Source organism: Siphateles boraxobius, unplaced genomic scaffold, assembly GCF_051911475.1.
Source record: "Siphateles boraxobius isolate OS27281-9 unplaced genomic scaffold, OSU_SipBor_1 7, whole genome shotgun sequence".
NCBI lineage: Eukaryota > Metazoa > Chordata > Actinopteri > Cypriniformes > Leuciscidae > Siphateles > Siphateles boraxobius.
In genome coordinates, this window is record NW_027509197.1 from 38818528 (window position 1) to 38845378 (window position 26851).

The 26851-nt window shown below is 38.5% G+C and overlaps 1 protein-coding gene across 3 annotated transcripts in view; it reads right to left on the reverse strand.

The window, feature by feature from the left end:
- Positions 1-7927: 7927 nt before the first annotated feature.
- The window catches only part of trpm2 (transient receptor potential cation channel, subfamily M, member 2), an 82078-nt gene continuing 63154 nt past the window's right edge, over positions 7928-26851 (reverse strand). Inside the window, exons 19-35 of one of the 3 annotated variants that reach the window (XM_077215809.1) lie at positions 26117-26235; positions 25454-25592; positions 22856-23027; positions 22043-22223; positions 19669-19850; positions 18386-18518; positions 17272-17359; positions 17050-17137; positions 15711-15892; positions 15430-15482; positions 14566-14595; positions 14386-14472; positions 14106-14184; positions 13824-13925; positions 12999-13115; positions 10825-10977; positions 10383-10467 (exon numbers count right to left, since the gene is read on the reverse strand). In XM_077215809.1, coding sequence (XP_077071924.1) covers positions 10852-10977; positions 12999-13115; positions 13824-13925; positions 14106-14184; positions 14386-14472; positions 14566-14595; positions 15430-15482; positions 15711-15892; positions 17050-17137; positions 17272-17359; positions 18386-18518; positions 19669-19850; positions 22043-22223; positions 22856-23027; positions 25454-25592; positions 26117-26235 — 1878 coding nt within the window. In that variant the 3' untranslated portion in view covers positions 10383-10467; positions 10825-10851. Of the gene's footprint in view, positions 10978-12998; positions 13116-13823; positions 13926-14105; positions 14185-14385; positions 14473-14565; positions 14596-15429; positions 15483-15710; positions 15893-17049; positions 17138-17271; positions 17360-18385; positions 18519-19668; positions 19851-22042; positions 22224-22855; positions 23028-25453; positions 25593-26116; positions 26236-26851 lie in introns of all 3 variants that reach the window. The other 2 variants (XM_077215810.1, XM_077215811.1) reach the window with 2 other exon arrangements.

Consider the following 26851-nt stretch of genomic DNA (forward strand, 5'->3'; position numbering starts at 1 on the left):
GCACCTGCACCAGCAATGGGATAAAAATAGATCACAAAAACGCGTTTCCATTCACAGAGTCGCGTCCTCGAGCCGATGATGCTGAATGGTCTGTCACAAACGTGTGTAAATGTGCGGAATATTTATTTTTTTATAGCGCATTCTTGCCTTCACTCGTTTTACTCACTAATTCTTAATTTATTACTGCTAGACTAAATCCACTCTAAACAATGTGCTCACTATACAGTTATATTTTCCACAAACACCATTACACACTTCGCTTAGTTTGTATTGTGCACAGTGTGTGTTTATTATGGATGGGAAGTCTGATTCATTTGAGCGAACCGGTTCTTTCAAACAGTTGGTTTCAAAGAACCGATTCGGTGATTCTTTCACGTCATCACGCTATCCCTGCGTTCCAAAAGTAATGCAGACACACATTGCTGGGTTTTTGTTGTTGTAAGGTTTATCAGTGTTATTGCAGCTGTGATATACATCGAGATATTTAGAACCTAAATACCTAAATTACACATTTATGTGAAATAAAAAAAGTAATCTCAGCTGATCTTTTGTTTTGCTTGTTATTATATAATAAAATCATGTTTATTAAAACCAACTCTGTTTCGTATGTGTTGATATACTGAAAGGCATTAACCAGCAAAGTTTATCAATTGTTATTATCTTTGCTAGTTGTTTCGTTCCACCACAAAATCCTCAAGTTCATTTATTACAAATCGCACATGTAGCCTATGTGAAACCATAACCTACTGACCGCTTCAGTCTCGTTCATGAAATAATTTCTAGATTTTTTTTAATTTTTATTTTCATTTTCATTCAACTACAAAGCATCAAAGCGTTAAGCAAGGCAATACAGATTCATGAAAGAATCGTTCGGACTGGTTTTGTCAGCTAGTTCAACAAATTCATTGAAAAGATCCGACTCAAATGAATGATTCTTTAGCGAATGGACACCGCTCGTGTATATTGTTTTATGTAGTGCGTGCATTGAGTATTGGCGTAATCGCTTATGGTCAGGTATGTATGTTTTCATGGAATTTTACACCGCATGTTTACTTGAAGTGAAAGCAGTGCGTGGGCTCTTTCAAAGCTGAAGGGCGTGAACCGATACTGCTACTAGCGCGAGCGACACGCGTCCACCAATCAGTGCGCGATCATCACATGCAAAGCGAAACTGTCCCTAGATCGACTCCAGACCCCACAACACACATTTACAGATGTTCCTGCTTCCTTGAGAAACATGCAAATATTCTTAAATGTGCTGAACACATAAAATGTCGCTGCTGCCTGACACAAACCACTCATATGTGCAACCTGACACAAACCACTATGTGTTATGTGAGAAATAAAAGCATCAGAGGAGGAACCCGCCCCGTGCGAGTTTAGCCAATCAGAAACGCCCTCTGTCTGTCAATCATTTTTTGCCTCTTACAAGCCTTTTGGGGGCGGGGTTTTGGGTAAGAAATAAAATAAAAAAGAAAAAGAATTAAAAAAATAAATAACGTAACTTACAGCATATATTAATTATAGCATATCCTATTTAATTTACACAAATGAAAACAGGGTCGGGATGAACAAACGTAAGATCCTAGTCTAATTTTCACGTTGTTGTTGTCTTTTTTTTTGGAAGATGTAATAAAATGTTGAGTCACAGCAAATCATTGTCATTTAATTAATTACATGTATTTAAACAAACAAACAAACAAACAAACAAACAAACAAACAAACAAACAAATACTGCAAAGTAGTCAAAAAATACTGTCAAGTCACACAAATTTATTGTTGGATATGCCAATATGTACTTTATTCATCATTCATCATCAAATAGTTTGTTTTCAGTATTTTCTCATTCAGTTGTCCTGTCTTAATAGTTTAAACAGTGCAGATATTTAGGTCACAACCCCGAATCACACCAACTTAAAAATTATATTGAAGACGCTTCATTGTTTGCTTCGCTTTTCTGCATTCTTTTCTAATATTAAAGGCATTTCATTATTGGATAACTGAAAAATGCGGGTGAATGTTTTATGTGAAATAATGTAATTAAACATTCAAATTCATATTGACCCAAAAACTAAAACATAATTAGTCCAAAATTACTAATAAATACAACAATGCATTATAAAACACATTAATATGTGTGAAGCTAACTGTATGGCTTATGGATTGTACAGAAATCTGCATGAATGAGAGCAAATTACCTGGAGTTCTTTGTTAAAGGCACAATTAAAAACATCAAATGGAAATGCAATCAGTTTGAGCGATCCAAAGGAAAAACCTGTTTGAAAACAGTCATTATTCATGCAGTTCTGTTTGGTGGTGTTATTGGAACAGAAATTACACAACTTTAAAGACACGTAGGAGTGCACAGTGTGTTTGCGCTCATCAATTTTGGTGTAGTGTGAGAGAGAGAGAGAGAGAGAGAGAGAGAGAGAGAGAGAGAGAGAGAGAGAGAGAGAATACATGTTTGGGGACTTAAACCTGAATGCACACACACTCATGAGGACTCGTGTCACTGTGGGCCTAAATTGAGGTACACAAGCTTATAAATCCTACAGAATTATGTGCGAATGTGTGAGGGGCCGATTCGTCATCTGTGTCCTGTCCACTAGATTCACCATCGTCCCGGTCACAGCTTTTCCCTGCTGGATGGACAGAGGTCTTCATTTGCAACCCAGCTAACAGCGAACGTTATCACAACATTCAGACAAGGTTCTTCTCAAAGTTATGAACAATAACGTTAATAGAATGTTTGTTTAAAGTTATCTGGTCTTTAAAGGGATAGTTCACCCAAAAATGACAATTCTGGCAGTAATTACTCTCCCTCATCGCAGCCTTCACATTGGGACACAGCTAATGAGTGTATCAGAGCACTATCGCAACACGGTTGATCAGTCTGTACAGAGTGAACCGCTTCTTCGTCTTCTTCGCTTCTTCTTCAGCCTCAGTCAGTTCGTGAAAAGGATACTGTGTTTGTCTAGCTCTCACGGCAGTTGCGTCGTAATCATCATCGTTTGACCAAGAGACCTGATCCCATCTATCCTGGTGAGTTTCGGACCACGCTGTCAAATCGTCCATATCGACTACTTGGTCATCTGTGGGGATGAGAAATGACAAAACTCACATTAAATAGTTTGCATAAAGTAGAACGCCGGCGCAACGGCCGACCCCAGAGGGTTAAATACTATTGTATAAATTATAACAGACCATTGTATATGCGATAGTATGATTAGAATAACAAAATACACAACTCGTAAACATCATAAATGTATGTTTACCATTATTTTGATAGGTCTTAGCCCAGGTTTGCGAAAACTCGGACCTGGGTGAACGTCTGAATCCGTAGATCAAACACATCTGCAGCTCTTACCAGCTGATCGTCAGAAGTCGTCGAGGTGGTGGAAAAAGGACTAACGATTCTAGCAGGATGAGTGGTATCGGGACCGTCCTGTGTCAAATCGACAGTCATACTGCAAATCTGTGAAAAAAAGGGTCGAATGATTATTAATTGCCAGACGAATTCAATCTAGGTATAACATAATATGACAGCATCTTACCATCTGACGATGCATCTACGACGTTCGTCGGCGTTGCTGTTACTAAAAAAAAAATATATCATTAAAATAAATGAAAATAAATACAAAAATTAGAAAAATAAAATTAGGTAAATAAAACGAGAAAAACAATGAGAATTTGTAAATTTAATTTTGTACATTTATAGATATTCATAATTGTATGAAAAATAGAAAATATACATAGGCTACACAGGTCGATGGATTGAAACGCGATCAGCGCAATGTTCGTTTCTAGAGAATAAAAGACCTATTCAAAATGAAACATTCCCGATCAATTTTTTATAATATGACCAAATCACTAAGCTCACATCCATATTACTGAAAAAAGAAAAAAATCAGAATTACTCAGAATGTCGGCATCTAGTGGTAAACAAAAATCATTACATGAGTTTTTATTTTTTACAGAGATTATGGCCTCATGAAAAAGTCATAGATAAAAATGTATAAGGAAATCTAAATATTAGATATATCAAACCTAGAAAATATGAAACCATTCAAATACACGAGCCGGTCTGATATATTAAATAGAAATTTAAACAGGGTTTTAAATTAATTATCAACAATAAACGCATGCAAAAACTAAAATCATAATATCACACTCTATAAGTAAAATTGCAGTAAACTGGAGACAAAAGCTCTCCTGACGGTCAAATGTATATAAAGTTTTCTCAACTATCAACATAACGGTAGGCCAATCAATGCTGTTTTAAAATCAGAAATAAATATAAACATCAAGAAACTATTGCAGATATAACGTCAGATCAATAATACGATTTTCACAGATAGTCTCAAGTGTCATAGTCCATGTGCAAAGCATGCTTGCTATGGACAAGACATGCGTTTACGAGGCGGACCATCACGAAATTAATTTCACCTACACAATCAGTCCAGTAGTGCAACATAACTGTAGTTGATATTTTAACATATTTTTAAGTCTTATCAGTTTAAACATCCATGCTGAGAGAGTTTATGACTTCAGGATGTGCGCTTTCATGCAATATTCAAAGCACAATAGAGTGCCGAAGTTATGACGTCACTTTGTAGGACAACTCGGAAGTTAGAGGCGCATGGGTTCCCTCGATCGAAAAGCTAAGAATTTTCCCCATAGACTTTTGGAAATCGCAAAAAATGAGATGTGTTCAACAAAGACTTGTGACCCTTACACGTTTTGTCTATCAAGATAATCTTTACAAGTTAATCCAAAATGTATACATTTTGAAGCCTACATATAGGCTTCTGTTTCTGGTTCAAAAGTGTCTTGACCTGGGGAATGCGGCACCTGTAGCCCATTTCCTGCACACACCTGTGCACGGTGGCTCTGGATGTTTCTACTCCAGACTCAGTCCACTGCTTCCGCAGGTCCCCCAAGGTCAAGAATCGGTCCTTCTCCACAATCTTCCTCAGGGTCCGGTCACCTCTTCTCGTTGTGCAGCGTTTTTTGCCACACTTTATCCTTCCCACAGACTTCCCACTGAGGTGCTTTGATACAGCACTCTGGGAACAGCCTATTTGTTCAGAAATGTCTTTCTGTGTCTTACCCTCTTGCTTGAGGGTGTCAATGATGGCCTTCTGGACAGCAGTCAGGTCGCCAGTCTTACCCATGATTGCGGTTTTGAGTAATGAAACAGGCTGGGAGTTTTTAAAAGCCTCAGGAATCTTTTGCAGGTGTTTAGAGTTAATTAGTTGATTCAGATGATTAGGTTAATAGCTCGTTTAGAGAACCTTTTCATGATATGCTAATTTTTTGAGATAGGAATTTTGGGTTTTCATGAGCTGTGTGCCAAAATCATCAGTATTAAAACAATAAAAGACCTGAAATATTTCAGTTGGTGTGCAATGAATCTAAAATATATGAAAGTTTAATTTTTATCATTACATTATGGAAAATAATGAACTTTATCACAATATGCAATTTTTTTGAGAAGGACCTGTATATATATATATATAAATAAAGGTAGGCTTTGTGTAGCGTTGAAAGGCCAAAGTCCTAAATTCTTCAGGCGGGTAAAATGGCCGTTTTTAACTTAATTTTTGCAAAGAAATTTAGTTTTAGAGCTGCCTTAGCATATTGACATCATGAGCCAAGTATTGTTTAACACCAATTACCAGTGTGTGCATTAAAATGTAGGCTACCTCAAAAAAGAGGAATTTAATTATTGATATGTCCAGAGTTCAGATAGCTTTACTGCTTAAAAGTCCTTGTAAAGTTTAAAATAAACTTGTCTTCCCCTGTACGAGTGAGCATCAGTAGCGCGAGTCGCATTGGAGTGACGTCAACTGCACTCTTCGATTGATTGGCTAGAGATGGAGCTATCAATCTAGAACTAGTGGACCAATGGTGACGCTAGCCCGTCCTAATTTACATGAAACTCAAACTGCAACATTTGGAAGAGCAAGAGCAGAACATGGAAAGAAGAGCGAAGAGAAAAACAGCACAAGCGTACAATTTTTTTTATTATGAGCAGAAAATGAAAGAGAGCGCAAAGTACAGAGTAATAAAACCAAGGAAAACAATTTGAAAGAAAGCATGAACAAAAGTTAAAAGTTAAAGTTTTGTGAAAAATATTTTTTTATGTGTTTAAAGTTTTTATTCATGCTTGTTATTTTTTGATCCGTGGCCGCAATACATTTGGCGGGAATTTGATCCCATAGGCCTGTTACATCTTCACAACGTGTTAGCTGGGACTGAGAATACACCTCAATTTATTCAGTAATAAACTGTACTTGCCTTTCTCTTTTGAGGTGTAACTGTTTTATATAATTCTGTTAACTGTCAGATCGACTGTCAATCAAACTTCGGCGAAACTCTAAAACTAAATATTACAACTCTAAAAGTAAACATTACAAATATTACAAATTACAAATATTATTTATGTTAGTTAAATAAGCCCAAACGTTTACAACTACATTATTTTGTGTTGGTCAAGAGAGACTCCTAGTGGTGAATATACATACATACATCTGATACAGTTGAGACACTTTGCGTTTTGATTTTTCACACAAAAATAGATAGTTACTGAAAAGAAGTGAATTTCTACATAACATGCCACATGACATTTCATTAACCTGTAGACTAAGATATTATCAATCAATGATACCCATACGTAGTTAATATTTTCCACAATTAGTTCATAAATATAAGGTGCTTTTTGTCTCAACTGTACCCATATGAGGTACAGTTGAGACACCAATTTTAATGATGTAATGATAACTAAATGTTCATTGCAAATATAATAAAGACAGACAAATAAAGAAAATAACAATTGGGCAACATGTTTATTTATTCATCCATTTAAATTCATTTATTTTATTTAAATTAGCACTGTTTAAAATATATAAAACAGGAACAATATATTTAATATATTTATTAATAATACACAGTGTAAATATCACAAATATCAAATTTTATTTTCATTTGCCTCCTATGCTGGCTAATTACGACGTTAAACCTGTTATCATAACACTGAACAACTAAAGTTTGTTTCTTAATAGAAATCTATCGGGGGTATACACGTGTGTCTCAACTTACCCCGCTGGCCACCTCGCACATGTCTCTAGATTTTGCAATGATCTTGCATGACACAATACCATGAAATATGCCAGTTTTTAGGGCACAGAATAACGTTTGTGATGACACCAGTGACGTTTAACAGTCACATAAGGATAATAAGCTATTCATTGTGGAGTGTGCATGGTGAAGTGAAAGTCTTATCTTAGAAAAAAAAACTTTTGCTGATATCTTCGGATCGGATATGTTTATTACGTTGTTAAAATTTCCCATGATCAAAGAGGACACTAATGCACATGTGCACAGCAAAAATCACAACTTGTGCTTACTGTGCACACAAGTTATTTAAGGTGTCTCAATTGACTCATGTCTCAACTGTACACAGTCTACTCTACTGCTTGAGAAACATGCAAATATTCCTAAATGTGCTGTAGTACAAAACATAAAATGTCGCTGCTACCTGACACAATCCATTCTCATATATGTTATGTGAGAAATAAAATCATCGGAGGAGGAACTCGCCCCGTGCGAGTTTAGCCAATCAGAAACGCCCTCTGTCTGTCAGTCATTTTTTGAAACTTTTAGGGGCGGGGTTTTGGGAAAGAAACAAAATAAAAATGAAAAAGAAATAAAAAAATAAAGAACGTAACTTACAGCATATATTAATTATAGCATATTTAATTTACACAAATGAAAACAGGGCTGGGATGAAGTAAGATCCTAGTCTAATTTTCACGTTGTTGTCTTTTTTTTAAAGATGTTATAAAATTTTGAGTCACAGCAAATCATTGTCATTTAATTAATTACATTGATTTAAACAAACAAACAAACAAACAAGTCAGGAAAATACTGTCACACAAATTTATTGTTGCATATGCCAATATGTACGTTATTCATCATTCATCATCAAATAGTTTGTTTTCAGTATTTTCTCATTCAGTTGTCCTGTCTTAATAGTTTAAACAGTGCAGATAGGTCACAACCCAGAGTCACACTAACTTAAAGGAGCTGTATGTAAGAAATGTATTTCAATTAATCATAAAATGGCCCTGATATGTCACTAGACATTACGAAATCATGTTCATTTCAAATACTAATGTCACTGACAACAGTAATCCGGCCAGGATATTGTCATTTAAAAAGTGAAGTTGCAGCCCTCAACTGATGTTGATGTTGTCATGTTGTGTTTTGGTCTGATGCGCCAGCCTCCACCTATCTACCAATCACGAAGTCAGTAGTGTTGCGGCATCCGGGTTGCCAGCTCTGCTAGATATCACAGCTGCAGCTACAAACGTGTCGGAATCGGATAAAAAAAGTCTAACGTTGCGAAACCAAAATAACCTCGTTATGAATCGGAAATACTTCGTTACAAAGTCCGAAATAAAACAAGGATCTGTATAGGAGATGCCTTTGAAAGATGGAGACGGCTGAAAACGGAGAAGAATTTCTGGACAGGTAACTAAGATTCATCTAACTTGTACTTGATGTAAATGGACATTTCAAATATTCATGACAGTCGAACAAAGTTATGCATGTTCGTGCAAAATAAAGTTACGTTAGCTCATTTGGAGAAGGTGGGTCATCGAATTGAAAAGGAATTGTTTGGGTAATAAAAATGGCGAGTCGTCATTGCTAACATTAGCAATGCATTATCAGAGCCCGTGTCTCTGTCATTATGCTGAGACGCTGAGGAAAACAACATTAGCACTCCCATTATTGTTTATCATGCAAGTTCCACAGCCAAAAATAATAGAATGACATGTAACGCGCATGTGAGACAGCATTTCACTTATAGCGTCAGCTAAATGAATAGCTGTATCTTTGATATCGGTTACACACAGTGACAGAGGCTTGTGCTTGTACTTACGTTAATAACAGACACCTACCGTTACAAGTTAGACTAACAGCTACTGTTCTAACAATGTACTGTCACATATGAGCGTACATCTTTACGATTATATTTGGCTAATCGCCATTAGTAAATTTTTGCGATATATAATTACTTTGCAAAACATCTCTCATTTGAAGCATAAACATAATTAACAGAAAAAGCTTCTTGTAGCAGCCTACGTTCCTGCTGGATCCTGCAGCCTATCTGGCAACCTGGAGTCAGGGAGGAGGGGGAGGGGAAACACCGCTCTACAGTAATTCGAAAGTGATTGCAGTACCAGTTTTGGCCACATTCTTACATATGGCTCCTTTAAAAATTATATTGAAGACGCTTCATTGTTTGCTTCGCTTTTCTGCATTCTTTTCTAATATTTAAGGCATTTCATAATTGTACAATGCATTCTTTCTAGAATTTAAGGCATTTCATAATTGCAAAAAGCATTCTTTTCTAATATTTAAGGCATTTCATAATTGCATAACTGTAAAATGTGGGTGAATGTTTTATGTGAAATAATGTAATCAAACTCGTCTTCCTGCAGATATCCCACAATGCAATGCTGCCTAATCCTCTGCCTGGTCAGCACTGAACTGTACATGTATCAATGGCTTTTGCATTGCCAATTTGCCACATGAAGCATTCATATGTACAGTTTATTCATTACATTTTTTTACACATCCATTGATTTAATTCTTTGTACCATTCTTTCTTTTCAGTTAGTTGCTTAAATATTTAATCTGAGTATTATTATTAAAATAGCTGTGTAATAAGTTGGATAATGTACAGCCAATGGGTCCTTTGCGCAAAATAAAAGTCCTCAACTTCATTCTGCAACTGCACTATTGCTTGCATATATCTGTACTAATGAATTTATATTCTAAAATGCTCAACAACAACATTCAAACTCATATTGACCCAGAAATTAAAACATAATTAGTACAAAATTACTAATAAATACAACAATGCATTATAAAACACATTAATATGTGTGAAGCTAACTGTATGGCTTATGGATTGTACAGAAATCTGCATGAATGAGAGCAAATTACCTGGAGTTCTTTGTTAAAGGCACAATTAAAAGCATCAAATGGAAATGCAATCAGTTTGAGCGATCCAAAGGAAAAACCTGTTTGAAAACAGTCATTATTCATGGAGTTCTGTTTGGTGGTGTTATTGGCACCGAAATTACACAGCTTTAAAGACACGTAGGAGTGCACAGTGTGTTTGCGCTCATCAATTTTGGTGTAGTGTGAGTGGGAGAGAGAGAGAGAGAGAGAGAGAGAGAGAAAATACATGTTTGGGGACTTAAACCTGAATGCACACACACTCATGGGGACTCGTGTCACTGTGGGCCTAAATTGAGGTACACAAGCTTATAAATCCTACAGAATGAGTTTTTTTTGAAAATGTAAAATGCATAAAGTTGTGTATGATGGGTAGGTTTAGGGGTCTGGTTAGTGTGTGTGTGTGTGTGAGATGGGTAGGTTTAGGGTCGGTTAGTGTGTGTGTGTGTGTGTGTGTGTGATGGGTAGGTTTAAGGGTCTGGTTAGTATGTGTGTGTATGTGTGTGTGTGATGGGTAGGTTTAGGGGTCTGGTTAGTGTGTGTGTGTGTGTGTGTGTGTGTGTGTGTGTGTGTGTGTGTGTGTGTGTGTGTGTGTGTGTGTGTGTGTGAGATGGGTAGGTTTAGGGTCGGTTAGTGTGTGTATGTGTGTGTGTGAGGGGTAGGTTTAGGGGTCTGGTTAGTGTGTGTGTGTGTGTGTGTGTGTGTGTGTGATGGGTAGCTTTAAGGGTCTGGTTAGTATGTGTGTGTATGTGTGTGTGTGATGGGTTGGTTTAGGGGTCGGTTAGTGTGTGTGTGTGTGTGTGTGTGTTTTCCTGAGGGTCAAAAGTGCACGTTGTGAAGCTTTGCTACGTCACGTAGAGCCTCTCGCTGATAAGGACACACACACGCGGTGTTGCTCACTTCCCACCACTTGAGCGGCTGATCAGACGACGCTGAGCTCTCAACCTAAATTAAAAACAAAGACAGCTTGAATCACTCTGTAAACCCAACGAGAGCTGAAATACTGCCACTAACGCACAAATAAAAACCACTTATAGAGCGCTGAGACTGCACTGAACTTAAAACTGAATGTGGTTTAAAGTCCCTTTATGGGGAAAATCTAGTTTTTAATGTTGTTTATATGTCTATATGATGTATTTAATATGCTTTAAGACAAACCATGTGTAAATTCATAAGTTGACACCATTGCTGAGTATTTTTTCTTTAAAACTGCACTGAACCAAAGACAGTCTCAAAAACACGGTTTGAAATTGCAGTTTTTTGCTGTGTCAATTTGGTGATCAAAGATGAGTTTTAAGGGATAAAATTATTGACTACAGGGGGGCTTGTGATAAGAGACAATAAAAACAACTTTGTGCCTCAAACTTTTCTTTCCTGAGGAAAAAAGAAATTTATTCTTTTTTCAAAAGTCAACGAATTTGCAACAGCTGAATGTAACATTTTTAACATGTTTAATGTCAGTAACATGTAATTTATTGAAGCCACAAAATAATCTTCATTTAGAACGACTCCAACACATTTTAAAATTACCCAAAAATCAAACAAAGTCCACCCATCATGTCAATATATCTACATTATCATGTATAAACTTAGGCTGGCTGTTGGTAGGAACTAAAAACTTCAACACAAACTCATGGGCATCAATGGCTTCACTGAATACTTGCCGGCTAAGAAATAAATTATTATTACCTCACGGTCATTCTGTTTTCAAATCCACGTCATTTTAATATCACAACATCAATGTCTGTCAGAAAATAACGTGCGCAATACACAGTAGTATTTAGTAGTAGCAGAGGTCAAGTAAGTTCACGCACTTCCTGAAAAACCCACAGTACCTGAAGTTTTAACTACATCACTTTCTGAGAAGAGGGAGAAAATGTGTAACGGAGCGGCTTCAACATACTGTTGAACATGTGTCTGTCAGAGATGATAACGTACCTAACACAACGCATCGCATGCGAGTATAAATGATCAGGGAACTGAGTGAAATCCTTCACACTGTATGCAAAATACAACAAATGCCAATCCAGTTAAAAAACCTCGCCGGGTTAGTGGACATAGTTCAACGTGTGTTGGTTCCTGATTGAAACACGAAGTTGTGTGTTTTATTTTTGAAGGACATTTTTTATGCACGATTCACACATTTGAATATTTTCATTAATTTTCTATAATTGACTGATCTTCTTCTTTTTTTTGCCAATTGATGAACTGCTAAATGAGTGATCTTGAGATGAGTCCCTGTCCAATTTGACTCTCATAAGTATCGATTCAGAAACTTGATAGTGATCAAACTACATTTTATAAAATCACCTATCTTCTCAGTTTAAAAGATTAGGGCAAATATCAAAGTTTGATAAAATATTGATGCTACATAAGATTTGTTACATTCAATTACCCCTTAGAGATTTTAAGCCATATATATATATATATATATATATATATATATATATATATATATATATATATATATATATATATATAAACACACACACACATCGGGGTCTGATTAAAACCACATTATTTACAGCCCACCTGAGGATATTTACTTTAGTTGACTGACCATTTTTACTTGTATTTGGCACTTTGCTGTACTTTTTTTTCGTTAAAATCACTGAGACAATCAACTAAAATCAACTTGACAGTGATCAAACTACATTTTATAAAAATCACCTATCTTCTCATTTGTTTAAAAGATTAGGGCAGTTATCAAAGTTTGATAAAATGTTGATGCTACATTTTTACATAATTTGTTACATTTAATTACCCCTATGCAGATTTTAAGCCATATGTATATATATATATATATACACACACACATCGGGGTCTGATTAAAACCACATCATGGTTTACAGCCCACCTGAGGATATTTACTTGAGTTGACTTTGACTATTTTTACTTGTATTTGGCACTTTGCTGTATTTTATATTCGTTAAAATCACTGAGACGAAGTGATATTTTTAACTCACTATTTGGTTTAGCTCTGCCATCAGCGACGTGTGTTTGTCACAGTGAAGTGTGATGATGGTGGTCTCCACCCAGGCATTATCAGTGTTCCTGCTGTCATCTACATAACCCTTATACACCTACATTAGAGAAGATACACACAACTGTTAAGCTTTGTGGAACTTTAACTCAAAACAATCAACTGGTATTTCAAACATGGAAAAAAAGAAACATGAGTATTAACTTTCCCCAAAAATGCACAAAATGTAATAGTGGACTCACACAAAAGTAACGTTTCGATTATGCAGACTCTTCATCACACAAAGCCATAATTGCCGGATGAAGAGCCTGCGTGCTCCAAACATTACCTTTGTGTGAGTCTACTATTAAATTATAATATTAAATGGTAACACTTGGTGTGTCGACTGTTTTTTTATTATTTTCTTTGTTGAGCACCTTGAGCATTTTTGCAGGCGATGTTATTTTTTTACTCTTTCACCGCCTGCGTTTTTTTAAAAGTTGCCAGCGTCAGCATTTTTTATAATTTTCACAAAATTTTCATTGCCCCCAGAATATATTTTATCGTATGAATATCTGAACATGCATATATAGATAAATAAATCAATACAATTTTGTGAATGGTTAATTTAGTGAATAGTCCAACATTTAAAGTTCTATAATTATTTACTCACTGCATGCTGTATTTTTCCCATGCAACACGACTATCTAACTAACCCACAGATAACACCTGAAACCCAATGCAGTTCAAATCTATGCTCCTAATGTCTGTAAACAAGTTTGTCTTTTAATCAGTAAAGTTGAGCATCTTGTTGATTTATTTTGCTCACCGGTTCCCTAGCCTTTAGTTCAGACTTGGTCTTGTCATGTAACTTTTTACCCAGAATCCTCTCCAGTGTCTGTGGTAGAGGCTCATCAGGTTCTGCTGGGCCCTGCAAGAATAATAAAAAAAAGACTTAATATACAGTATGCTAAGCATATCTAGAAAGCTTGTTTGCGCATGTCTACACTTAGTTCCAAAATTACAATATAGCAAATATGTTTTTCATGATTGCATAATTAAATAATTCAACGATTTGTATCATATAAGATTTTATTGTATGCATTCTCACCCCAGGAAGAGCCACAGACTTCTCTACATCCTTGCAAACGGAGAGAAACTCCAGCACTTTGCGTTCAGCATCACGCCACCTTTAAAACAGGCAGCTGAATCATTTCTTAATATCTAATACACTAACAGCAGGACGTGAGATGAATGTGATCTCTAATCTCTGTTGTTTTTGGTGGATTTGGTAGTAAAACTCAATTTCATGTGATATGAGATTAGATTTTAAATCCAGGAGGAAGTGAAGATCAAGACTTGAATTGGATTTTAATTCCAGTGTTGTATACCTGGTGAAAATCGGGTGGAGAATGTGATTCGGACCGAGCGATTTCAGAGCCCCTTTTCCCCGTATCCCAGTCCTTCCTTCTGGATTCCTGGAAAATCCATTCATGACAATGAGACTCAATCAAATGCAAATTCCAGTAGGAGAATAAAGGCACAGATGAAATATATTTTGGTCAGCATACCTGTACTTGTCTAAGACTGAAGTGTCTGAGCTGTACAGAAAAAAGGTGTTTTTATTTACAAAAAGCTTCACAATATCTACAAGACTGTCAGGAAAACAAAACAAAAAATAATTTCAAGATTTATAAAAAGTCTTCAGCTCTAACAAAATTGCAATTCAGTAAAGTAATCTTACTGTCATTTCTATTTAACTTACTATTTAAATTGGCTTGAGATAATTTTTAATAAGCAAAACTTTATGGTGTGTTCAAGTCCTCTTGAGAAGTTCGTATTTATGAGTTGGGAAGTCGTACGACGTCAGGTGCGCAAAGCAAGATGGCGATTTTTTATTTTTATTCAATTTAAGAAGGTGCTATAAATTGAATCATTATACAGTAGACAACATTTGAAGTGGATCAAAACCTTTCATCAAAGTTATTCATGAATTTTGAACAATACCCGTTCTTGTCTTAGGGCAACTTTGATTAACTTTTTTGATCCACTTCAAATGTTAACTACTGTACATTCTATGGCAACTGTACAATAGTATGGTATTTAGTACATGCAACTTAGACGAAAAAAGGAAAAATCTCATTCATTTAACAAATTTACCATTAATACAGACGCTGCATCTATTACGTCCAACATGTTTTCTCACGGACACTCGGAAACGTTGGGATTAAAGAAAATCTCAAGTCTCCCACTCATAATTACAACTTTGTGGTGATGTTCATGTGCGTATTTCCGACAAGACTTGAATACATGACTAGAACAGAGTGTTGCCTTTCACTTTCAACTATATTTAATAGTGCATAATAATTGCACAAGACTATATCGTAGATCAATTCGATTAATGGTGCCAATCAATTTTTCAGTATAAAACTTACTCGCTGCTGTCCTGTGGATTGTAAACTGGGGGAAGGTATGGAGTGAAGTTTACCTAAAAGAGTAAAAAATGTGTCAGATAAGATAAACAATACAACAGAATGTTGTTTAATGTTATAAAATATGGATAACAGACCGGTTGATTACACTTGCATTTACTTGAATGTTTAATTTTTACTTCTAAAATGTTTGTTTGAGATAAGATAAACAATACACAATAAGATAAACAATACAGAATGCTGTTTAATGTTATAAAATATGTGGTATAATTCATATCAGGCACCTCCCAGGACACCTTCTCCTCAGGCACAGGAAAGCGTTTGACGTTACTGCCGGGATACTGAAGCTGACGTGCGAATGTGTGAGGGGCCGATTCGTCATCTGTGTCCTGTCCACTAGATTCACCATCGTCCCGGTCAGAGCTTTTCCCTGCTGGATGGACAGAGGTCTTCATTTGCAACCCAGCTAACAGCGAACGTTATCACAACATTCAGACAAGGTTCTTCTCAAAGTTATGAACAATAACGTTAATAGAATGTTTGTTTAAAGTTATCTGGTCTTTAAAGGGATAGTTCACCCAAAAATGACAATTCTGTCAGTATTTACTCTCCCTCATGTTGTTCAACCCCGTAAGACCTTCGTTCATCTTCAGAACACAAATTAAGATATTTTTGATTAAATCTATGAGATGGATCACTCCTCCATAGGCTTCTAAGAGATTGAAAGTAACGTTCCCATAATGTTTGAAGAATAATAAAATGGAATGTTTCCTTGAAGTTTGTATAACCAAGAATATTTTCAGAGAACATTGAGAAATAACCTTTTTATAACTTAATGTGAGTTTGAACTAAATGTTCTTAGAACATGTTTTGTTGGCTGGAAAGCAGCTGATGTCCTTTGCTGAACATCATGCATTTAGGCACTTTCCACAAAATAAAAATAAGACCTGAATGTCTTAAAATCAGCAGATGACCAGTGCTTGTTATTTTTCTGACAGATGAAAGTTTATCTAACATACAGTAGTAATCTAACATAAATTAATACTGCATTAAATTGATGAAAAGTGACAGTAAAGAAATTTATGAAGCTATTAAATAGTCTATTTCAAATAAATGCTATTTTTAACAGGTTTTTTTTAAGAATCCAGAAAATAATATAATGGTTTCTGCAAAAATATGAAGCAGCACAACTGTTTTCAACATTGTTAATAATCTGAGATGTTTCATGAGCAGCAAATCATCATATTAGAATATTTTCTGAAGGATCATGTGGCACTGAAGACTGGAGTAATGATGCTGAAAATTCAGCTTTGATCACAGGAATAAAATATGTTTTATCATATATTCAAATAGAAATTTTGAATTATAATAATATTTCACAAAATATGTGTTTTTACTGTATTTTTGATCAATTAAATGCAGCCTTGAGAAGCATAAAGACTTCTTTCAAAAAACACAAAAAAAATCGTATTGATCCCAAACTTTCGAACAGTAGTGTAAGATCTCATTACCAAAAAATGGGATTTGTGTCTCTAATACTTTAATGAACTCATAAAGACAGATTATGAGTATGAAAAATTATGCATGCATCTTATAAGAGCTGATTTTAAAAACACTGCTTACTCATTAGAGGAGGCTGCATTTTGGATTTGTATCCCTGAGATTTCAGCGCATCTATAATCCACCGTAAAGCTTTGGCAGACTCTGAGACCTGCCAGAAGACAAGAGATTCACCATCTGACATTCACATTTGCTTCGACATGCTGCCTGAAATAATGAACAGAACAGACTGACTGCAAAACACTATTTATGGTGTATTTGTGAGTGTTTGTAGCAGAACGATACCTGCTCTTCAAGCTTAGTAAGCCGTTTAGCCATCGTGGCCGAAACCATCTCCTGCTCCCGCTCCAGAAGTTCTGACATCGCTCCGACCCTGAGAGGAAAACAGAGGTTTAAAGGTGCAGTCTGTAAGAATGACAGCTAGTGGTGGAAATAGGAAATGCAGTCCAAATTCGACATATAGCCCCAGACTCGATTCGGGTTGCCAGTTTGAGGACATGCAACAGGAACGAGTGCAATTGTCAATTCCACTTGTTGCTGTTTTACACTGCAATACGGGTTGTAGGTCAGAACGAAGGCTCACTATTGGCCGACGCTGGTCATGTGTTTGATGCTGGCCAATAATGAACCTTCGTTCTGACGTACAACACAGAAGCGCTGCTCTGTTACACTACATGAACTCACTCAGAGGCACACACAGAAAAAAATGAATAGTTAAATAAAGTCGTTATTTTTGTTTGTTTTTGCACACAAAAAGTATTCTCGTCGCTTGATATACTTAAGGTTGAGCCACTGTAGTCACTTGGACTATTTTAACAATGTCTTTTATAACTTTTTCTGTGTCGGCAAGTTTCAATTACATAGAAGCCTATGAAGGAGTGATCCAGCTCTCAGATTTAATAAAAAATATCTTTGTGTTCTGAAGATGAAAGAAGGTCTTACGGGGTTGGAACAACATGAGGGCGAGTAATTACTGACAGAATTTTCATTTTTGGGGGAACTATCCCTTTAAGTTTTGCCATTAGAACAATCTTAAGGAAAGAAATATAAAAGCATTCTTAAAAAAAAAAAAATACATTTTCTTGTAATCTTACATTTATTTTTGAGTTAGAAAATACCAGAATAATTTTATTATTAAACATGTTGTGTACTTAATCCATCTCTGCCTTTTAGCAAATCAGGTAGGAACATCATGTCACATAATTAATATTCATGACTTTAAGAATTTTAAGCTCATGTATAATATATTAAGCCCCTCCCTCTAACTTTTCAGACCATTACTCCGCCCTTCCTTATACTCAAAATTTGATTCATAGTTTCCTCAAATCAAATTCAGTAATCAAACACATAAGCTCTTTTGTGTGATGTCTTATTAAAGTCTTGTGCTTCTCTGGGTTACTTCTCTGCGGTGTCCTGGATACGATGCTCCATGCTCTGGCTCTGATCCTGTCGTGTAGATGCCAGATAGTTGTCCTTCATGTAAGCCTCCCATGACAACAGCTCCTCTTCCTCGGTCTTCTCTAGTTTCTGCCCTGTGCAGAACCACGCACTTAAACCAGGCATTTAGACATTCAACACAGTTTTTAAAAGTGATCAGGACATTCAAAATATAAGAAATATAAGCTTTGTTGATGTAGCTCAAACAGAAGGATTTCATTTGATTTCAAGAGATAAAATGTAAATATTGAATGCAATGTAAGTCAGAATCTGCCTAAAGTTAATTTGATTATGCTTCATGGTTCAAATCATCGCTTATTAAAGTATTAGTTCACTTCAGAATTAAAAAGTCCTGATAATTTACTCTCCCCCACGTCATCCAAGACATTCATGTCTTTCTTTATTCAGTCGAAAAAGAAATGAAGGTTTTTGAGGAAAACATTCCAGGATTTTCTCCATATAGTGACTTCAACGGTTTCAACGGGTTGAAGGTCCAAATGTGAGTTTCAGTGCAGCTTCAAAGTCTCGACACGATCCCAGCCGAGGAATTAGAGTTTTATCTAGACAAACCAGCAACCATTTTATATAAATAAATAAAAAATTAAAATGTATATACTTTTTAACCACAAATGCTCGCCTTGCACGTCCACGACTTCACGCATTACTCCATCTCATTTTCTCCTGCAATTTCAAAATCGTCCGACATCGTTGTTTTACCTTTTATTTTTTTGTAAATGGCGTTTGTTTTAGTCTTTGCACGTTGACTTTGTAAACACTAGGTCGGTTCTTCTCCTTATTCCTCGGCTGGGATCGTGTCGAGACTTTGAAGCTGCACTGAAACTCACATTTGGACCTTCAACCCGTTGGACTCCATTGAAGTCACTATATAGAAAAAAATCCTGGAATGTTTTCCTCAAAAACCTTCATTTCTTCTCGACTGTAGAAAGAAAGACATGAATATCTTGAATGATGTGGGGGAGAGTAAATTATCAGGACATTTTAACTCTGAAGTGAACTAATCCTTTAATTTTTTTAAATCCCTATGGAAAAAATGAATGGAAAAATACTTCTGGAACCAGTGCAGCTTTGAAAGGGTGCACTCAAAATGCTTTCCAAAAAATGGACCAGACTGTATGATCATAGTCTGATCTTGACTAAAGAACATCAGTGATCTACTGTGGTCATGTGTGTGTTCTCAGTAAAAGAGATTTTGTGGCTGTAGTGTGGCCCTGGCCCAGCACTCACTGAAGTGTATGTGTCTCTGTGAAGGATAGCACAGCAACACTCCTCTGATGAAGAGGATGAGGTGACTGAGGAGGATGAAGGGTGGAGGAAGAGCAGGTCGACTGTGATACTCCTTAATCAACTCGTAACGCTGAAACTTCCAGATGGTGTCCGTGTTGTCTTGAACCTCCTGGAATGTGTAGCTGTGATGCAAAGATAGAGTTTAAGTGTGTGTGTGTGTGTGTGCGCGTCTGTGTCTGTGTGTGTGTGTGTGTGTGTGTGTGTGTGCGCGTCTGTGTCTGTGTGAGTGTATTATGGGCAAGAAGAAATACAATTATTTGCACAAATATTCATTTTCAAGGTTAAACAAACACACGTACACGCACGTACATGAACGCACCCACACACACACACACACACACATACATACATACATATATATATATATCATGGGACGAGCTGTGGAGGGAGGAGCTGTGGAGGAGGAGCTGTGGAGGAGGAGCTGTGGAGGGAGGAGCTGTGGAGGATGAGCTGTGGGGGAGGAGCTGTGGAGGGAGGAGCTGTGGGGGAGGAGCTGTGGAGGATGAGCTGTGGGGATGAGCAGTGGAGGGAGGAGCTGTGGAGAGAGGAGCTGTGGGGGAGGAGCTGTGGAGGGAGGAGCTGTGGGGGAGGAGCTGTGGGGGAGGAGCTGTGGAGGATGAGCTGTGGGGGAGGAGCTGTGGGGGAGGAGCTGTGGAGGATGAGCTGTGGGGATGAGCAGTGGAGGGAGGAGCTGTGGAGAGAGGAGCTGTGGGGGAGGAGCTGTGGAGGGAGGAGCTGTGGGGGGAGGAGCTGTGGAGGGAGGAGCTGTGGAGGAGCTGTGGGGGAGGAGCTGTGGAGGATGAGCTGTGGGGATGAGCAGTGGAGGGTGGAGCTGTGGAGAGAGGAGCTGTGGGGGAGGAGCTGTGGAGGGAGGAGCTGTGGGGGAGGAGCTGTGGGGGAGGAGCTGTGGGGGAGGAGCTGTGGAGGGAGGAGCTGTGGGGGAGGAGCTGTGGGGGAGGAGCTGTGGGGGAGGAGCTGTGGAGGGAGGAACTGTGGGGGATGAGCTGTGGGGGATGAGCTGTGGAGGGAGGAGCTGTGGAGGGAGGAGCTGTGGGGGAGGAGCTGTGGAGGGAGGAGCTGTGGGGGAGGAGCTGTGGAGGGAGGAGCTGTGGAGGGAGGAGCTGTGGAGGGAGAGCTGTAGCGCAGCAGAGAGCAAGGAAGTTGGACCTGTAAGTTATGCTCGTTCAAATTTCCAGGCTAAGTTAACGTTTTCTCAAAACTCCCTACTGCAGCTTTAAATAAACATTTTTGTGTGCTTATACAAATACAAAAGAGGAGGATGAGCTGTGGAGGGAGGAGCTGTGGAGGGAGGAGCTGTGGAGGGAGGCGCTGTGGAGGGAGGAGCTGTGGAGGGAGGAGCTGTGGAGGGAGGAGCTGTGGAGGGAGGAGCTGTGGAGGGAGGAGCTGTGGGGGAGGAGCTGTGGAGGGAGGAGCTGTGGGGGAGAGGCTGTGGAGGGAGGAGCTGTGGAGGGAGGAGCTGTGGGGGAGGAGCTGTGGAGGGAGGAGCTGTGGAGGGAGGAGCTGTGGGGGAGGAGCTTTGGGGGAGGAGCTGTGGAGGGAGGAGCTGTGGAGGGAGGAGCTGTGGAGGATGAGCTGTGGGGGAGGAGCTGTGGGGGAGGAGCTGTGGAGGGAGGAGCTGTGGAGGGAGGATCTGTGGGGGAGGAGCTGTGGGGGAGGAGCTATGGAGGGAGGAGCTGTGGGGGAGGAGCTGTGGAGGGAGGAGCTGTGGGGGAGGAGCTGTGGGGGAGGAGCTGTGGGGGAGGAGCTGTGGAGGGAGGAGCTGTGGGGGAGGAGCTGTGGAGGGAGGAGCTGTGGGGGAGGAGCTGTGGAGGGAGGAGCTGTGGGGGAGGAGCTGTGGTGGAGGAGCTGTGGAGGGAGGAGCTGTGGGGGAGGAGCTGTGGAGGGAGGAGCTGTGGGGGAGGAGCTGTGGAGGGAGGAACTGTGGGGGAGGAGCTGTGGAGGGAGGAACTGTGGGGGAGGAGCTGTGGAGGGAGGAGCTGTGGAGGGAGGGCTGTAGCGCAGCAGAGAGCAAGGGGGTTGGACCTGTAAGTTATGCTTGTTCAAATTTTTAAAATTTTTGAAAAAACAAATACAAATACATATATTTATTTAATGTTGAACAATTATTTATTTCATCATGTACTATTTTATAAAATAAGTCTCACATAAGATGCACTACTTGTACAGTAGATACAGAGTTGCTGCCTATAAAGAGTGCATGCAGACAGTAGGCATCAAGTCAGCTTACTAGGTTTTGGAACAGAGTCATTGTGTAAATGAACAAGTGTTTCTGTTCACCCGTTTGTTTACTCACTTAAAGATAGCGATGAGGAGGTTGAGCAGTAAAATATTGGCGAACAGCAGATAGACACACAGCATGATGATGGTCAGCCAATCTGGGAACATCGGCAGGTTATCACTGTTCAGCACGGGGCATTTGGGCTTCAGAGGATCCGTGGCGTTCACACTGCAGCTGCTTTGATCAAACTGAGTGTCTGGTTTAAAACAGAGATATATTTGTTAGTGATCTGATTTGTCTATGTCTTTAATAAATCTCTGGACTTCTGAATGTTCTACAATGTTACAAAAAAACAATGATAGAATCTATAGTATAAGCACTTTTGCATTATTATTGCATAGGCAATATTTTATAATATCATTTTATAACCAGTGTTGGGGAAAGTTGCGTTACAAGAACGTGTTTCTCTCAAAAAGTCAAGTCACCTTTATTTATATTCTGTAGCGCTTTTTACAATACAGATTGTTTCAAAGAAGCTTTACAGAGATAACAGGAAAATAATATTGTAATAATATTGTTAAATATAAAATTAAATGTCCCCAAAAAGTAAAAAGTAACTAATTGGATTGCTTTTTATGGAAAGAAACGCATTACGCTATTTTTTCTCACCTGGGTGGGCTTGTTTGTATTGCATATTTAAATATATACAAATCTATATGTTATTTATGCAGTTTTTCTTAAGTAGATATTTGACCATTAAACATTTAAACAAAAAAATAAAGCAGAAATCACACCAACAGATTGGAGCTCACAGCAGGCACATCTTCAATTTTCCTATGTTATTACAAAATAATAATAATTGAATTTGATTTAGAGTAAACTGCTCACTGTCTATATTAGTGGGGAAGTTGCCAAATATGATGAGGTAGGGATCATATACGGCTCCTCGGACGATCCAGTTTAATCTCTCTTCATTTTCGATCATAATGCCCTGTTTGGCCACGCCGTACGCCACCACCCAGATACTGAGCATAAACATGAAGAAGAACAAATCCATCATCTGCAAAGAGGAAGAGAGAATATGAGAGGACACAAAATGAAACTGGAAAAGATGCACATTCACAGGTCAGTCTGTATGCATTTTCTTTTAGGAAGAATATACCTGAAGAACTCACATCATTCAATATTATTAATAGTAGATTTTTTCTTTCCCAAAAGATCAAGATGCATTTGTTTTCTCATAGCATGAGTCCCTTTCAGGCGCGAGTGATTTCAATGTTAAGTCAATGCAAAGACGCGTTACGCCCGTAAAAAATTCCTGCGGCGCGAATGAGGCATGGAGCGCGGCGCGGTAGATGCGAATACGCCTCATTTGCGCGTTGCGCGCGTCGGAGGCGAAATCTGTTGGCGGCCATCTTTTTACAAGACGGCTAATGTTGATCGAGCATTCATCGAGAGAGTCATCGCTCTGTATTTGCTCTGGAGAGCAGAACAGCGGCGTAGGGATCATCGTCGCCGTATTTGGGTCCACCAGACCCTTCGGAGGTGAACCCAGTTTGGAGAATTTCACCATTTGCTCCTGGAGCTGCGCCTGAATGACGGCCGCTTTCAGAGGTACTTCCGCCTGTCCCGCGCCCAGTTTGATGACTGTTGTCACGCATCGTCTTTGCATTGACTTAACATTGAAATCACTCGCGCCTGACGCGCTATTCGCGTCCGGTGTGAACGCAGCACCAACAAAGCAACTATTTTATCACATAAAACTTGATTTCAATATATATGTAACAGAGGCCAGCTAGTAGTTGTTGTGCGAGTAAACCTCACTCCTCTGATGTCAATAGGCGCTCTGGCGACAGATGCTAGAGGCTGCAGTCTTTAGCCTCCTTGTTAGAGCGCCTGACTCTCATGCCGGAGACCAGGGTTCGAGGCCCGCTTGGAGCGGGTCAAGTGGGACCCGGGTGGAGGGGTTACATTGGTGCCGTGACCCGGATGGGAGTGAGGTTTAGGGGGGTGAGTGTAACGGAGGCCAGCTAGTAGTTGTTGTGCGAGTAAACCTCACTCCTCTGATCTCAATAGGCGCTCTGGCGACAGATGCTAGAGGCTGCAGTCTTTAGCCTCCTTGTTAGAGCGCCTGACTCTCATGCCGGAGACCCGGGTTCGAGGCCTGCTTGGAGCGGGTCGAGTGGGACCCGGGTGGAGGTGTTACATATAGACATTCATTTTGTATTGAATGCTATTTATTCCATATCTAGATTATATTAAATATTATTATAATGTGAAGACAAACATACTTCATTATAAGTCCATGTCTGGACAGTGTTGTGTGTGAGAGAGAAAAAAAATCACAGGACAGATTAATCACTTTTGGAGGCTGGCTCCATCATCAAAACAAAAATAAATTACAGGTTAGGTGGATGAGGGCGAGGGTGATCCTCGCTCCGATGCGGGACAACAGTTCATCAAGCTGGGCGCGGGACAGGCTCAAGTACCGCTGAAAGCGGCCGTCATCCAGGCGCAGCTCCTGGAGCGAGCAAATTGAGCGTCTGGCGCGTTACGCGCGAATGGTGCATCTTGTGCATTCACGCGTTTGACCCGAATTCGCGTCTGCCCCCGAGTTGAAAAATCTGAACTTCTGCGTCAATTCGCGCCGCGTTAACCAATCAGGAGCCAGCTTGCTGCTGTCACGTGGTGAAGTAAATATGTTATCACATAAAAACTGGATTTTAATATGAGACATTAATTTTATATGGTATTTATTCCATATCTAATCTAGATTATATGAAACATTATTATTATTCTAATGTAAAGAGAACCAACATAGCCTAGTACTTTAGTGCAAGAACATAGTTCGTGTCTGTGTTGTGTGTGAGGGGAAAAAATCACAGGACAGTTTAATCACTTTTGTAGTAGCCTAGGCTGGCTCCATTTGTCATCAAAACAAAAATAAATTACAGATTAGGTGTGTGAGGGCGAGGGTGATCCTCGCTCCGATGCGTGACAACAGTCATCATGGGCGCGGGACAGGCGGAAGTACCACTGAAAGCGGCCGTCATTCAGGCGCATCTCCAGTAGCAAATGGTGAAATTCGCCAAACTGGGTTAACCTCCGAAGGGTCTGGTGGACCCAAATACGGCGACGATGATCCCTACACCGCTGTTCTGCTCTCCAGAGCAAATACAGAGCGGTGACTCTCTTGATGAATGCTCGCCGTCTTGTAAAAAGATGGCCGCCAACAGATTTCGCCTCCGACGTGCGTGACGCGTAAATTTCGCTTCAAACTTTTGTTTTTTACGCGCGTCAATTTCGCTCTTGACGCGCGAATGGATTCAAAGTGTACACGCGTATAACTAGACGCGGCAGGCGCGAATTTGGCGCTCAATTCGCGTTCGGTGTGAACGCAGCAGTCTCTCAACACTTCGGCTGAGCAGAACTATTGCTTAACATATCTGAACTGAAGAAATGAACTTTATGAACATGCAGACCCACCATTCTCCTGACTATGATTATTTTCGGACCCAGGTTTCGACTGATAGTGAAGATGGCCATTAATCGTAGACTGAATATGATGAAGTCGATGCAGAGTAGAACTTTACCCACGTACAAGACAGTCCGGGAGGCTTGGAGTCTGTATGAAAAACACAGAGTTTGATTAAGTGTAAAAAAAAAAAAAAAAACTTACAATTAACTCAAGATCAGGCACAAAAACTTTAAATAGGATTCCTTTATATGAGAGTCTATTAGTGTTGGTAGGTTTGATTTATTTCAGTGAAATTCTTTTAATGAACAGAATCGTAACACATAATTTTTCATTAAAAATGTGAAATTTTAATGCATTAAATACTGTAGTAAAAACATGCAGATAATTATTGATTTATATTACTATTGTTATATTGGTGCATATAAATGAACATTATTTTACTGTATTTTACATCTTTATATGATTAAACATTTTGAATCTACTTGACTATATTGACTGTTTGGGTAAAAATTATGGTTCCTCTTGATAAAATTATTTGAAGCAATTTCAAATTACAGCCCTAGTTATGAGGATATTTTCTGTGTCATTTTAACTTAAGGCAAACATGAACTGTACTGAATTAATCTTAATTATATCTGAATGGTATTTAGTGAAATAGTGGTTATGTTGACCTGCAGACCACACCACAAATGAACAGTATGATTGACAGCACATCCAGAATATTCCACAGATCCTTGATATACATCTTTGCTTTCTTCTTAAAGCCGGACCCATCGAAATCATGATAGAGCTGTGGAGTTAAATATAGATGTATTGATATAGACGGACAGATATAATAACAGTATTTTGGCTTACGATTCTTTAATGTTTTTGAAAGAAGTCTCTTCTGCTCACCGAGGTGAATTTAATTGATCAAAACTACAGTAAAAACAGTAATATTGTGAAATATTATTACAATTTAAAATAAATGTTTTCTATGTGAATATATAGTAAAGTGTAATTTATTCCTGTGATCAAAGCTGAATTTTCAGCATCATTACTCCAGTCTTCAGTGTCACATGATCCTTCAGAAATCATTCTAATTTGCTGACCAATTATTATTGATGATCAATTATTAGTAATGGTTCTTATTATCATCAATGTTGAAAACAGTTTCTGCTTTTTCATATTTTTGTGTAAACGATGATAAAAAAAATTCAGAATTCTTCGATGAATTTAAAGTTCAAAAGAACAGCATTTATTTGCAATAGAAATCTTTTTTAACATTATGAATGTTTTTACTGTCACTGTTGATGATGCATTGTAGCTAAATTATTAATTTATTATTATGTTAATCTTAGCCTCAAGCTTTAGAGTGGAATTGTATCACACAAATCTGAAGCAGCAAAACTGATTTCAACATTGAT